At 40.2% G+C, this 15238-nt stretch overlaps 1 protein-coding gene across 1 annotated transcript in view; it reads right to left on the bottom strand.

Annotated features, from left to right (window-relative positions):
• Nucleotides 1-15238, bottom strand: part of NOX3 (NADPH oxidase 3) — a 42574-nt gene that overhangs the window by 13911 nt on the left and 13425 nt on the right. Inside the window, exons 6-9 of the mRNA XM_009907191.2 lie at nucleotides 9804-9985; nucleotides 7391-7520; nucleotides 4198-4290; nucleotides 2821-3074 (exon numbers count right to left, since the gene is read on the bottom strand). Of these exons, the coding sequence (XP_009905493.2) occupies nucleotides 2821-3074; nucleotides 4198-4290; nucleotides 7391-7520; nucleotides 9804-9985 (659 nt within the window). The remainder of the gene's footprint in view (nucleotides 1-2820; nucleotides 3075-4197; nucleotides 4291-7390; nucleotides 7521-9803; nucleotides 9986-15238) is intronic.

The raw sequence follows: 15238 nt of genomic DNA, 5'->3' as shown, positions 1-15238 counted from the left end.
TACTATTTCCTGTAATCAGTGTTACTGATGCTAAGGCATTCATTGTGGCCAAAATTAGAGATAAAAAATGTTATTAAATAATCAGATTCATTTCTCTAGCAACATGATATGTAAATACATACAACGCTTAGGAATACTCTGTCCAGTCTGTTAATAACATAAGTGCTCTGGAAGTTGGTTTAGCTAGCACAGAGTCCTTAGGAAAAATCAATTATTTTTTTCCTTCTGCCATATTTTCTCTTGGTTTATGCCCTTTATTGCATTAATCTTCTTTGAAATTCAGCTTAAATACCACAAACAAATATTCAAATGCAGAAAGAATTAAATGTTTTAACAGTGCGTATATGTGAAAAGGGACTTTCAGGTAAGCTTTCTGTGTAGTTCGGTGTGGTCTCAGGAGCAATTCTCGTTGTTAGTAGACTGAGTAAAAATGGATCTGGAAGGGGTTTCAAGAGTTTGTTTAACCTGTCTCTGTGCTACAAGACAGGATCAATGATTTCTGAATCATTCCTTACAGAGATTAGTCTTGTCAGTGTGCTCCTGAATCCTCTGGTGACAAATTGCATCAGTGTTTTGAATGCCTTCCTCAGCCGTAGCTAGAGAGCTTGGCCAAATTGAAAAACTCAGAGAAGTAGGGAGGAGAAAGCAGAGAGAGAAACTGAGCTATACAACCTGTTCATTTGATCTAGAAAGGATGGAGGAAGGGAGGAAATAAAGTGACAAAAAACCCCAAACATTTGCTTTTTCCAGAGGAGGAGCAGAAAACAGGGTTTTGGACTGTGTGTAGCTGTGGCTTTGATTGTCCATGTTCTTAGTGTTCATCTACATAATTTCATTAAAAAGAAGCATTACACTTTTAGGGAAAGCAGAGGAAACATTTAGTTCTGGAAAAACAGAATTAACAAACTCTTATATTATTTTTGGAGTTTAAACATTTGATAATCATCATGATTGCATAGTACTCCTGGCTTTAAGAGAGGTTACATTTGGGGACAATGTATTAAAACAGCAATTGAGCCAAAATCCTGAAGAGGCATAACATGGAATGTCAGTATTTTCACATCTTGGTCTTACCTCATTTATGGTCTTATCTCTCAAACTGGCTAGAAATCACAACTAACTGTCTTTGCTTTCTGTATAAATGAACATACATTTTATTTCAGTCTTCTTTTATTAATTGCAATATACATATTTTATTTTTAGAACCTGAACACATCAGGAACAGTCTGCCCAAGGGGATTGTGGAGTCTCCCTCTCTGGAGATATTCAAAACCCACCTGGACGCATTCCAGTGTGATCTGCTATAGGTGACCCTGCTCTGGCAGTGGGGGTTGGACTAGATTATCTTTCGAGGTGCCTTCCAACCCCTAACATTCTGTTATTCTGTGGTTCTGTGATTCAGTTGCTCCATGCCTCCTGTCTTCTGCTCAGTTCCTGCTATATGTTATTTTTTAATATAGTTGCCAATTCAGTGTTTATCTTTAGATATTGAAACCTCTGAAAAAGATTTGTTTTCTACTTTATTGATAGCTTAACGACTGAGACAGCCCTTTTAATATATTGAAAGAAAGCAATTGAATTATGGCATTAGGCACCTTAACAAGATTAGAAAGAGGGATCTTTGTATATGACAGCGCTGTTAATTTCAACCCTGGATTGTGGCAAGCAACATTTGATAACATTTTTCTCTTTCTCATTCTTTACACTGGCTGTCAATCATTTTTGACATTTTTTCCTCCAGTTCTGCTGAAATGGCATACTTCTCATTCCAGTTGCCTTTAACAAAGGCAGAGCTTTCATTTCTAATTCTTATTAATTTACATAATGCAAGGACTGGACCAGATTTTCTTCTCTGCCCCCAACTTTAGCTGTGCCTCTGTAGCTCAGTGTTGTCTGTAAGATTTTAAGGTGAATGTTCTTTAGCATCCAAGTCCCACCGAATTATGTAAATGTAGTTAAACAAGTGCCTTTGAGTGTTCATTTTTACTAGAACTCATTTATCAGAAGAAATTTTCCAGGTGGAAAATAGCCCCTTTGGTCCCAGGCCCTACACACTCCACCAGAATGGAAATGATCCTGTGCTGGGATCTTCCTTGGTGAAAATCCTCACTATGCCTGCAAGGAACTACATGGTTTGAATTCATTACATATAGATGCTTAGCTGGTGTAGTTATATATAGATGCTTAGCTGGTGTAGGTCAGCATGGCTCCATTAACTTCAGTGGAGCCCTGCTGACTTGAAACAACAGAGCATCAGCCTATTGCTTGCATGAAGATGCCACAGATACAAGATTTGAATGCCAATAACTTATAAAGAGGAACAGGGTTTGGAAACTGGAGACAGAGTTGAGGGAGACTGCTGGAAAGAAGGCTCAGGCAGAAGTTTCTTGGGCCACAAAATACCTAAGTAACTGAAAGGGAAAAGTTGGAATTTTGCATGGCAGGTGATGAGTGTCATTGGAGCATAAATATCCAGGCACAAAACTAGCCGATAGCTTCTAGCTTCATTTTAAATCAGCTCTTAATCACCTATTCATAAACATTGCTATCTTTAGTCATAGATATAGATGTTAGAGATTTCGATGATACTGATAGCAATGTAGATATTGACATAGACTTAAAATCTTGGATTAGTTATCAATCTTGGTAGCTGTTGGCCTAAGTTCATGATTGTCAATATTTGTGGGGTTTTTATAGCATAATAGCATATTTATGGATCCAGAACTGCAATCCAATACTGTATCATAAAGAACACACACAAAATTAATTAAATGTAAAATGTTAACATTTGTTTTACAATGTAGAATGAATTATTCAAACCTTGGTAACATCCACAATTCCCTGAAAGCTTTTTCCTCTGCTCCAAAGGCCTTGAAGAGCGCCGCAGTCCAATCCCCCACAACCCGTATGTGAACACTGAAGAAATCCTCCTCAGGTGCTGAAGTGAGGGTGAAAGGGTGCCACTCTAGTTGTGAGACTGATGGGCACTGTAGAAAGATATATTGACCAGGTCCCATTTTGAAGCCATGTTTCTTCATGTGAAGCTCAAGGACTCCAGAGGAATGTGTCACCACCTAAACAATAATAAAAAGGCCTGTTTTATTTTACTTCAGATGCACAGCCATTTGTTTCCATTAGGTTACAGAGGACTTTGCAATCATTTCTACTTGTGTTCAATCACAAGTAGATGCAAACTGGGATGCACAGTAATTTTTACATGTCTTGTAGATTATGTCCTAAACTTCATGTTGCAGTTTTGTGGCTGCCCAATAGCTTGAGAGCACATGTGGTGTGTAAGAGCAGTAAGAGGCAAAGGACAGCCTGTAACAATTCAACAATTTTCCAGCTTTCTATCTGAGCAGAGTCCGTGCAAAAAATATTCCTTAATAGATTGGAATAATTTCCCAGTTTTACTCTCTTGTAACACAATTAACGTGTATGGGATTATTGTTGGTTTGACAAGAAGAGAAAAAGCCCACTGAGCTCAATTCTAATGTACTTTTATTAAAAATAAATCTCAGTTAAGCAGCCAATTTTGTATGTCACACATAGTATACTTAGATTTTTAGATGACAGCCACTGTGTGAAATCAGCAGCAAGACTTACCCGACATGCTTTTCCCCGCACACAAGATAAGCCTGTTTTTGATCTCTGGCTTGATATGTATGGGCTTGGCTGCTTCAGTTGTGGCATTCCCCATCTATTCTGCTGCGACTTAAATAGGCTCTTAGCACACAAAGATATTTACAGCTGGGATAAAGCATCGCAGTGGTATTAATGAAGCTTTGACTATTTATGCTAACTGATAATATTACCCTTAATCTCCTTGGAAGCCCAGATTTGAAAATGAAAACCACATCCTGCTGAAGCCAAGGGCATCTCTGGCAACTGCTGCAGCGTAATGTGGTTTCTGTTTGTTAGAAAGAGACACTCTGCACAGATGTCAGTGTTATGGTAGTGTAAAGTCTGATACATCATTAACCAGGTTTGGTCCTGTATGGAATATTCATATTGACTTGCTGTTGGAATAAGTGCAAAACCTAAAATCAATACATGGCTGAAACCATGGTAATGATGGAAGAGCTACTGAAGCTAGGAGTGAAAAATGAGCTCATAATATAGAGGTTACCTATAAAAGATTAAAAAATCATTGACATAATGTATCTTTCATGCAGACATGCCAGCTGTGTAACATACCTTAGTAATGATCACTTCCTGTCGAAATCTCCAAAATCTAACAATTCTTTCACAGATGTACAACACCATAGGACTTAACACCCACTTCCAAGCCTGTAGAAAGTTGCATATTAACAGTTCTTGAATGTCTACAAAAATATTTTTGTATTTCTGGTTTAAATCAGCAGGTAGTCTAAAGTGAAATTCTCTTTGATTTCTCATCTGTGATTTTCAGTTTGCCTTTCTCTAGACAGTATTTCTATTGCTACTGTAGCATTTCTGGCTTTCTTGTGGAGCAGACATATGGGACTCCTTCACAGATGCCCTCCAAAAGCAGTGCTAATATCTATCTGTATTCTGGCCAAGAACAGTCCTTTAGAATCTTTTCCTGCTAAAAGGCAAAATGAGTAATCTATTTAGGTGTTAATATAGATGTCATTGGTCCTGAAGACATATAGATGCATACATTTATACAATATTACCCATAGCACTACTTTTATTTTTGCTTATCAAAACCCAGAATATTTCATAGGGGTCAGATAGAAGTAGGTCTAACTATCAGCTGGGAGTTTTCTGATGCTGCATGGGAAAATGTTAAGTCTCAAATATTCAATTAGAGGAATGCCATACATTTCCATTTAATCCATTAGTCAACTCTATCAATAAATGTGTTTTTCTGATTGGATACTAACTGGTCATATTTTAAGTATTGCAGAAGACTCCTGTGCTGGTGCTTGCTAATTGTGCATACCGATCATTGTAACAATCAAAGATACTTGCCTGATGATTGGGTTGAGTTGCACTGATGGCTAAGATAATTAGGTATAACTGAATTGTCATTATTTTTTAAAAATGTATTTTTTTTCCTAGAAGAGATACTATTTTATTTCTGGGTTTTGTTAATTACATGGCTCATTCCAGCAAACCAAAGACTCCACAATCATGTGGCTTTTAAAATCTCCAAAGAGTAACTTTACTTGCTGAAACATTGACTTTGCTCCACAAGCCGAGTAACAGGGGTTATAAAATACCTTTTATGAGAAGCAAGCCATAAAATTACGTGGCTTCCTTAGAAAGTGCTAAGAGGATGGAGTGGCAATTTCCCAAGGTTGAGTCTTGAAAATTAAATTTAAAAAAAATGCATGATTTAATAATAGGAAGAAACCAGCACAAGCTAGAAGATTCTTGGTGATAGCAGAAACTCAATACATTTGTTGTCCCTAAATACTACAGGTGTCTCTGCACAGTGGGTAATCTCACATCTTGAATATATTTGCATAGATGAAGCCACAATAATGATGCGACCTGTTTTTCCTCCCTTCCATTTGTGCTACCTATAAATAAAAGGATGTGACAGAAATGTTAAGGTTGCAGGATACCCTGTTCAAGAGCTCATCTGAGTTTTTCAGAACTGCCATCACTCCAGTGCAACATAGCATTCAGTCCAAAATATCTTTTGGCTGGCTGGGACAACAGGGCATCTGCCAGAAAGGGTAGGCTGCTTGGCCACATAGCAACTGGCCAGCAAATCAGGGGGTTGGTATTCATGCCCAAGTAATGTTTACTCCTGTAATGAGAGTGAATTGAGATAGGGCAGTGATGGCTCACAAGAGGCAGTGAGAATAAAAGTACAAATGCCCCAGGTGCAACAGAAGTGCTTCATTGTCCTTGGTGGTATACAGAGCAGTCTTGTACCTGCTGAAATATGGGGCAGGGGTGCAGATGTGACATGACTGAGAGAGCGACACTGCTGTGGTGGCCTCTCCTGGGAGCTGTGGCCTGCAATGCATGCACTCCAGTGGCACCCCATGCAATCACAGCTGTGCACAAGGCTGTCCTCTTCTTGTTCAGTCTGCCCCTTCCCCTACCCGTGCTGTGCAAGCTTCACCATGTCTTTTTAGCCTCTGAATGACTTCCTGCTATCTATCTATGCTGTCTTGTGGGTACCACATCATAGCGCTTTAACCATCTAACAAATCATTGTTCTTATAGATGATCTATATGATGTATGGTATTACCACAATTCATTTAAAGTAATATGACTTGCAAGTGTGGCCTTGGGTATGCAGGAAAGTATGGAGACATTTGGTTTGACACAAAGAAGTGGAAGTTCTTTCCAGTTAGGTTTATGATAATGAATGCCAAGACATGTAATTGGAAGCAAGCTTGAGTCTGTATTCATGGTGTGTAGCTATGTATTGATTTTTGTGGTGACATTGTAGCTGAAATTTTCAGAGAGGCATTCATTTTCTCATTAATATTCAGGTTGGGTAGTGGCTAACAATAGTTTAAGAAAAATCTATGTCAGCCATTACAAGAACTACAGGACACCAAATGCTATTTCTTCTCCTTTACTTTAGGATTTCCTTTGGTATGTTTTATCTTTTTGGAAGAAACAACAAAAACTTGCATAAGAGCAAGCTACATCTTGAACTGTAAATGTTAAATGATTTTGTTTGGATGCTAGACATCTGACATACTTACAAGTCTGCTACTTAATTACCCCCTGTGGATTTGCAATCTTGTTGCAGCGAAACCACTCATCTGTGGGACATTTTTCCTACCTTTTGCCTTTCCCTTTCATAATTTATTGTGCAAAATTCTTTCCTTTTTACCTAACTTGAGACATCAGGGCTGGATGATATGAAGCATGTGCCCCAAAGCAAGGACATAATTTTATTTCCAGCTTATTCTCCCTTGGTATTTAGACTATCCATATTAAAGTACTATTAGTTAAAATAATAATATTAATTTGCATCCCTAGCTTTACTGTTCAATTGTATTTTCTGTATCTCTGCCCTCAGAAGGTTTTTACTTGGAGGCTATGTTCACGCAATGAACACATCAAGGATATTTGCGATACCACATAATTAAAAAACCCAACCAAAAAACAAACCAAAATAGATTATAATAGAATACAATTCTGAAATACATATCTGTCATGGGGAGCGTTGCCTAAATAAAGGCTCTTCCAGAAATAAAACTTAGCATGAATGACATCAACATTTTATGTATCACTCTTCATCTATATCTATCTATACTGATTATAGAGGAGGTCTGGATCACTGTCTTAATGCACATGGAGAAGGCAAGTACTCTCAATATGACACTAAGTACTAGTCACTAGCATACACTCAAGCCCCATACCACCTAAGGCATTTGACCTCCCAAGAAGGACACACAGTTAAAAACACAAGACAGACATCACTCTTACCACAGGTTTGTTGCCAGAGAACTGTGGCAAAGGGCACTGAGTGGCATTCTCCCATTCCAAGTAGTGATCCTTACAGTAAGTGACATTGTGAAGCAGCAAACTTTGAGGTGTCTGACCTCGAACAAGCTGGCTTAAAACAGAAAGGTTCATCACCGATAAGCTTCTTTGCAAGGTTTTGTACTAGTGATTGAATGCAGATTCAGAGAAAAGTGAAAGTTCAAGAACTGGACATTCCAGGCCTTGTTCTTATCTGTTCAATTAACCTTTCCTTTAGCTTTGCCATGACTTTTTGCCCAAATGCAAAAATGTGTGTTAAAGTATTGGTATACACAAATGCAGCTCAAGTGTGGAGAGTCCTTGCACAGAAAATGTACATTTTGCTGTTTGTGGCAAAATTAGACAGATTTCCAAATTCTGATATCCTCTGTATATGATCATCATTTCTAAATGCATTTTTTAAAGCGGCAGCTATAATGGGAGGATTGTAATTAAAAATATACTCTCTAAATGTTAAATTCTAGCTTCTTTACTTCGGAGGATGTTAATGGTTTGAAGTTTCCCAGACATGTCAATCCTGACTGTTCAGTTTAAGTGGGTTTCAGCTGGTGTTGATTATGGGTAGATTTTTATGGGGGACACCCTGTTTGTTTCATATTGTTTCCCTGAATTTCCCCTTCCACAGTTACTTTGGCTCTAGAGCGTTAGCTTGTCCTGCCCACTAGTCTGACAAAAGGCATGGAGATGGGTGCTACCTCCTTCTACACGGCAGTGACTGCCACCACTTCAGACAGAAAAGACAGAAAAGAAGGTAGGCTTAAGCGAGAGGCTCAAGTAATTTTATCCAGCCACCTGGGAAGGAGAAAGAGGTGGGAAGTGAAAGAAACTTTGAGGTTTTGACTCCTTTTAATAAATGGGGTAGTGGTAGGGATGTGCTGGGGCATCAGGGAGCTGCTCTGTTGCAGTGAGCTCCCAGCTTGAAGCAAGAAGTGTATTCATTGAATGCTATTGATAGAACTGTTAAGTGTCTCCTTTTGGGGGGAAGTCTCTTGCTGAGGAGTGTTGATCAGCTGGCTAGCAGAGGAAGCTTACAAAGCTGAAGGTTTAAAGGGTTCACTGTACTTGTTTGAAATAGGATTCTATGATTTGCCAGAGAGAGAGGGGAGGGGGGCATTTTAATCAGGCTAGGATACAGTTTACAGCATTTGTTTGCAGCTGTGTCTCCGAAACTTGGCACTAATTAATTGGGCCAATTTCAGGAATGCTCAGAGCCAAACTGAATGTGGCAGCTCTCAAATCACAAGGAAAGAGATAAGAAAAGTAACATACTGGGAAACATTTTACAAGCCTGTTCCCTGCCCCATGGTGGTGCCATGTACCTCCAGAGAACAGGCATGCACACACACTGCTGTAGGCTAGGAAGTTTATTTGTATCACAAGAGTAGTGCTTTGTAGGTACCTCAGTGGTGGGCAATATCATCTGAATGTTCAACAAAACAGGCATAAAAAGTAGATTATGATAACACCAAGTGGTTCTGTCCTTAGATCTGAAAAACTTTGCTACAGTTTGACACCATGTGTGTGCTAGATAGTCCACAGGAAAAGATCTGTGGAGCAAAATTGTCTCTGATGAGGGCCTTGCACTGAACATGTTTGAGGGCTACCAAGGGCTTAGGACTAGGTCTGGCATGGTCCTGTGAACAGATCGCTCAAGCTGCACTCCCTATCTGAATTAAAATTTGAGTGTAGATACAGCACTGTAGGTTCACATTAACACTACTGCAAGGAAATAAGGAAAAGGAAATGGGGGAAAGCACAGAAGGAAGAAGCAGCAGAATATGCCAATGTTTGTTACTGTAGTCACTTCAACCTGGTTTGTAACATAATGCCTACTGCTACTGCACAATACTTCTCTATGGTGAGAAAATTTGTGGTTCTTTTCTTTACAGAGAAAGAGATCAAAACCACTTTACAGTTACAGATGCAGAAAAGAATGGGCACAGGGATATCCACCGTAGGACCGCTGATATGCTGAAAGGTTGTCAGACTTGTACAAGGTCTCTTGCAAAGTGCCTTGCAAGATCTGTGAGCATGAGGTCTGTCTCTTATTCATTTGAACCCACAAAGGTTTGTGTCCTGATCTGTAAGGCCTCCAGTTTCTTGTAATGAAAGTTCATTCAGACTGAAGCACTGATAAAATGCAGGTTGTAAGGTGGTAGAAGAGTAGTTGAAAGAACAAATCTACAGCTTTAGTCCTCAGAAAAGTGGTGTGTGTAAAACTGCTTTCATTTTGCAGTCTGTCTCCAAGCAAAGATCCTAGCAGATTATTAATAGAAAAGCATGGGATTATAGGTTTGAATTGCATTTCATCTCAAACTGTTCATATATACCCCATGTACTTTATGCAGATACTTACCCCATACCATGGATTATTAAACCAATGAAGAAAACCACAAAGAGGTGATGGGTATACCAGAACATCTCGTAGCATGACCTTCTGATGACCTCAGAGGATGATGTCATGATGAGAATTAAAGCCACAGTGATTATAACTCCAGTTATTCCAGCTATGGTGGCTAGTATTTCTCCTGTTGTGTTCTAGAATAAGAATACATAGTTATTGTTTTTATAATTGTTATTCTTACGAATTCTGTACTGTTACTGTTGTTACTCTTGCTGCTATTACATATGAAGACAAAATCTAAAATGTATTTTCAGCACAGAAACAAAACCAGAACATGATGTAAGATATGGAAGCAAGGGAAACCTCCATTTTGCCACAGAAGAGCATGGGAAAACATCCCTTTGGTCTGCTTCCACTCAGGATTATCCTAGACAGATGTGTAAATGTTTGCTGCCACTTGCTTGTTTCATGAATTGAAAGGAGAAAACTAGACATTCTCATTAGTTTAATTTTATATATTTTGCTTATGCAACAGTGTCTCAGAAATAAAGGAAAACTACTAGAGAAAGGAGAAGATTAAACCTAGACATGTAATAAGGAAAACAGCAATAGAAACCAGCTTATTCGTGTGGGGGTGATAAAATGAGGTGCTAAGACATCTGCAGCCATAAAGGTGAGCTTTTTTTGTGCTTGTTTTGCTTCCAAGTTTGTGGAGTTTCAGCAGCCCTGAAATGGTTTATAAAAAAAAATTGTCAAGCTCTCATTTATCTAAACAGCATATCTCATTTATCTGTTCTTTATATTTACTTGGAGATAGATTGGAAAATACTTAGATTTATATTTTAAAAGGTGTATTTATATTTACATTTTTATGCTTGTAAGTGGTGAAACATTAATATGCTGGGATAGAACATGTTCCCTCTTGTTCAGGACTCACAGACATCAGCACAGGTCTGTTGCATCTGTCTAAACTCACCAAAATAAATTTAAGTGAGAAGGAAGATGTATTTTGAATACAAAAGTCAGATTCTGATCTCAGTTATAAAATGCAAATCATGAAGAACAGCAGTAAAAATCTCACATGCAAGATGAGGCTCAAGCCAAGTAGAGCATAAGTGAAATCCCCATTTGGCCTGTAAAGCATATATATCTTTTTTTTCCTGATGCTGATGCACGGGAATGAAGGACCTCAGCATGCCTTCTGGATCCTGAGCTGATTCTACAGATTAATACACTAGGAGAAAAATACCCCTGTATTGTACTTGTAAAGTGCACTCATTTGATATGGAAATCCTAAAGGTGATAAAATTCCACAATGCAATTTTTATAGTCGCTTTTTACAGTAAAATCATTCTTTCAAATGTTCACACTTGACAGCACACAATACATTTTCAAATTGGTGCCTGTTAAGAGTGTGTTCAGATGCTATTACATATTAACAGGATTGATCTAGGTGGTCTTTTGAACATTTCCACTGCAGTGGCTAGTTTGAATGTTGAGATTAAACAAGGAAAAATGTCAAAGACAATTAATACATTACTACTATAGGGGTAGTATGAAACTGAAAAAAAACCCTGAATTGTTACTCTCAGAACTTTCTTCTCTGAAGTTAGGAGAAACCTTTTATTTGCATTCCTTCATAATTTATTAATTCTGAGGCACACAAATAAGTGATAAAAGACATACAAATGTTAGAGGTTAGAGTTAAATCTATGCTGTAAATTGGAATGTAATTGTGGGGCACAATTGCTGTAAGAAATCTGGGAAAGGATCTCAAAAAATGCTAGCCTTCCTCCTCAAGGGTTTGTAGGATTTTAAAGCTAGTTAGAGGCCTAACTCACAATTACCATGAGCAGGCTTAGTAGAGAAAGAAAAACATACTGAAAGATCCCACGATGTTTCTGGAATGCAGAGATGACAACTTCCTCCTCCTAATGGTAGAGGAACCAACATGGAAAGGTGCTATGCTGGACCTTGTTCTCATTAACAGGGAAGGGCTGGTGACCAATGTGTGGCTCAGGGATAACCTTGGCTGGAGTGATCATGAAGCAGTAGAATACAAGATCCTCAAGGCAACCAGGAGGATGTATTCCAAGCTTACAACCCTGGACTTTACGCATGCAGACTTTGATGGCTTCAGAGATCTGCTGGCCAAAGTGTCACGGGACAAAACCCTAGAGGGAAGAGGAGCCCAGGACAGCTGGTCAGTGTTCAAGGATCACCTTCTCCACGCCCAGGAGCAAAGTATATCCACAAAGAGGAAAGCAGGAAAGAATGCTAGGAGACCTGCCTGGATGATCAAGGAGCTCCTGCACACACTGTCACACAAAAAGAAACTCTACAAGGAGCTGAAAAAGGACAGCTGGAATGGGGAGCATATAAGGAAGCTGCCCGAGCAGCAGGAGACCTGGTTAGAAAAGCTAAAACTCAGTTAGAATTAAATCTGGTCAGGGAGATCAAGGGGAATGGTAAAAATGTCTATAGGTATATTACTGGTAAAAAGAAGACTAGGGAAGCTGTGGGCCCCCTCAGAAAGGAAACAGGTGAACTGGTGACAAGTGATATGGAGAAAGCTGAAGTTCTCAGTGACTTCTTTACCTCAGTCTTTACTGGCAAGGGCTCCAGCTGCACTCCCAAAATAATGGAAGATAATGGCAGGGACTGGAATAAGAAACTGCCCATTGTGAGTGAAGATCAGGTTTGTGACCATCTGAAGAACCTGAAAGTGTTCACAGTATCACCAAGGTTGGAAGAGACCTCAAAGATCATCAAGTCCAACCTGTCACCACAGACCTGATGACTAGACCATGGCACCAAGTGCCACGTCCAATCCCCTCTTGAACCCCTCCAGGGATGGTGATTACACCACCTCCCTGGGCAGCCCATTCCAATGATGAAACGACTCTCTCAGTGAAGAACTTTCTCCTCACCTCAAGCCTAAACTTCCCCTGGTGCAGCTTGAGACTGTGTCCTCTTGTTCTGGTGCTGGTTGCTAGAGAGAAGAGACCAACCCCTTCCTGGCTACAACCACCTTTCAGGTAGTTGTAAGTAGTAGTTCAAGTCATGGGACCCAATGGGATACACCCACAGGTGCTGAGGGAACTGGTGGATGAGGTTGCTAGGCTGCTCTCCATCATTCCAAAACTCATGGCAGTCCGGGGAGGTTCCCACTGACTGGAAAAGGGGAAACATTACCCCCATTTTCAAAAAGGGAAAGAGGGATGACCCAGGGAACTACAGGCCAGTCAGTCTCACCTCTGTGCCTAGTAAGGTCATGGAACAGATCCTCATGGAGGCACTGCTGAGGCAGAAGAATAACAAAGAATTGATTGGGTCCAATAGGCACAGCCTCACCAAGGGCAAATCCTGCCTCACAAACTTGGTGGCCTTCTATGACAAGGCCACAACATTAATAGATGAAGGCTGAGCAACTGGAGTCATTTACATGGACCCGAGCGAAGCCTTCAACTCTGTCTCACACCACATCCTGGTCTCCAAGCTGGTGCAGTATGGGTTTGATGGATGGACCATTCAGTGGATAAAGAACTGGCTTGATGACCACACCCAAAGGGTGGCTGTCAATGGGTCCATGTCCCCCTCTACTCCACTCTGGTGAGACCCCACCTGGAGTACTGCATCCAGTTCTGGAGGCCCTAGTACAGGAAGGATCTGGACATGCTGGAATGTGTCCAGAGAAGGGCCACGAGGATAATCAGAGGGCTTAAAGACCTCTCCTGTGAGGACAGACTGAGAGAGTTGGGACTATTCAGTCTGGAGAAGAGAAGGCTTGGAGAAGACTTTATTATGGCCTTCCAGTATCTGAAGGGAGCCTACAAGAAAGCTGGGGAGGGACTTTTTAGGGTGTAGTGATAGAACTAGGGGGAATGGAACAAAAATAGAAATGGGTAGATTCAGATTGGATGTTAGAAAGAAGCTCTTCACCATGGGGGTGGTGAGACACTGGAACAGGTTGCCCAGGGTGGTGGTAGAAGCCCCATCCCTGGAGGTTTTTAAGGCCAGGCTGGATGTGGCTGTGAGCAACCTGCTGTAGTGTGAGGTGTCCCTGCCCATAGCAGGGGGTTTGGAACTAGATAGTCCTTGAGGTTCCTTCAAACCATAACAATTCTATGATTCTATGAAAGATGGTAGGTTCCTGTTCAGAGCTCTGGGCTTTGCTCTGTTCCTGGGCAACACCTCACACACGTGCAGGGAGAGTGAGTGCTGGGTGAACTCAGACCGTGCAGCTGAGTCCTTGGTTTGCTGTCCTGTTCTTATAAATCTGACTATTTTGTCAAGACTAACATGAAGACTTTTGTATTCATACCATTGAGAGTATTACTTTGCTTGATTTTCTTCAAACTTGAGAATTTTTTACTTGTTTATTTTGAAAGATGCAAAATTCACACAATCTAAACTGTAAAGGAGCTGAGAAAAAGCAGGACAAAATGTCTTGCAACTGAAAAGTACAATTGAATCCAACTGGTGGTTGTCCAACTGTCATCTCGCTTTGTTTCTTGTTTCAGTGGAACACCTCACTGATCAAAAGAGCTTCATTCCATTCTGTTCAAGCAATCTTATGGCTTTGTGGGGGATTTTCTGAAGAGCAGAAACAACATGCGTGGGAGCCTCACCAAGGCCATTTTAGTCCTGGAATATATAACAGCATACCACAGTATACACATGCAAACGTAACATAAATATGATGTATAGTGTAATGGTATAAGGAAAATGCTGATTAACTTTTGCATATTTTACATGCAGGCCTTGCAGAAAGGGTCTTTACTTTATGTCATGAGTATTATACAGAAGAACTTATAATGCTGTTGTGAGATAGTCAATGTAGTGGACAGGGAAGACAGTTGCTTTTTTCCTCAAAGCAAGCAGAACCATTTATTTGCCAGGCTGAGGTGCCCATAGTAGTCCTTGGCTCTGAAGAGCAGAGAGCACAATAGTTTCCCCATACACTGCTTCCTGTATGCAGTGAGCCAGCAGGTGGTTTTGCATGTACTCTTCCCTGGGCAGCCACAACTAGTAAGAGGGCAGAATTAGACTCCAGATTGGGATGATACTACACAACTATGGAGAGGGAAAATAGCAACTATGAAAGAAATATTGTTAAGTGACATTGCTAGTTGGTTGGGATTTTTTCCTTTCTGGAAGGAAGCTGTATTTGTTCCATGAATTGATAGTTTAGTCTAGGGGGGGCTTAATTCTTTACAGGTCCATTTCTTTGTCTGCTATTCACAGCACTCCTTATTCTCACTGTGTCCACACCCCACCCCCACCCCCGCCCCCAATCCAAGCTGTCTCCTGATAAACTAACTAAAATACAGGAGACATTTCTTTGAGCTTAGTAACCTGAAAATTGCATCTCTTAATAAGTGTTTCGAGCTGAAATTGAGGTTAACCTTTAACAGCACCTTCTCACTCTGGTTAAAAGGCTTTGA

Source organism: Dryobates pubescens, chromosome 6 (assembly GCF_014839835.1).
Source record: "Dryobates pubescens isolate bDryPub1 chromosome 6, bDryPub1.pri, whole genome shotgun sequence".
Classification (NCBI taxonomy): domain Eukaryota; kingdom Metazoa; phylum Chordata; class Aves; order Piciformes; family Picidae; genus Dryobates; species Dryobates pubescens.
The sequence above is the reverse complement of the archived record's forward strand: the minus strand, read 5'-3'. Positions and strand labels throughout refer to the sequence as shown.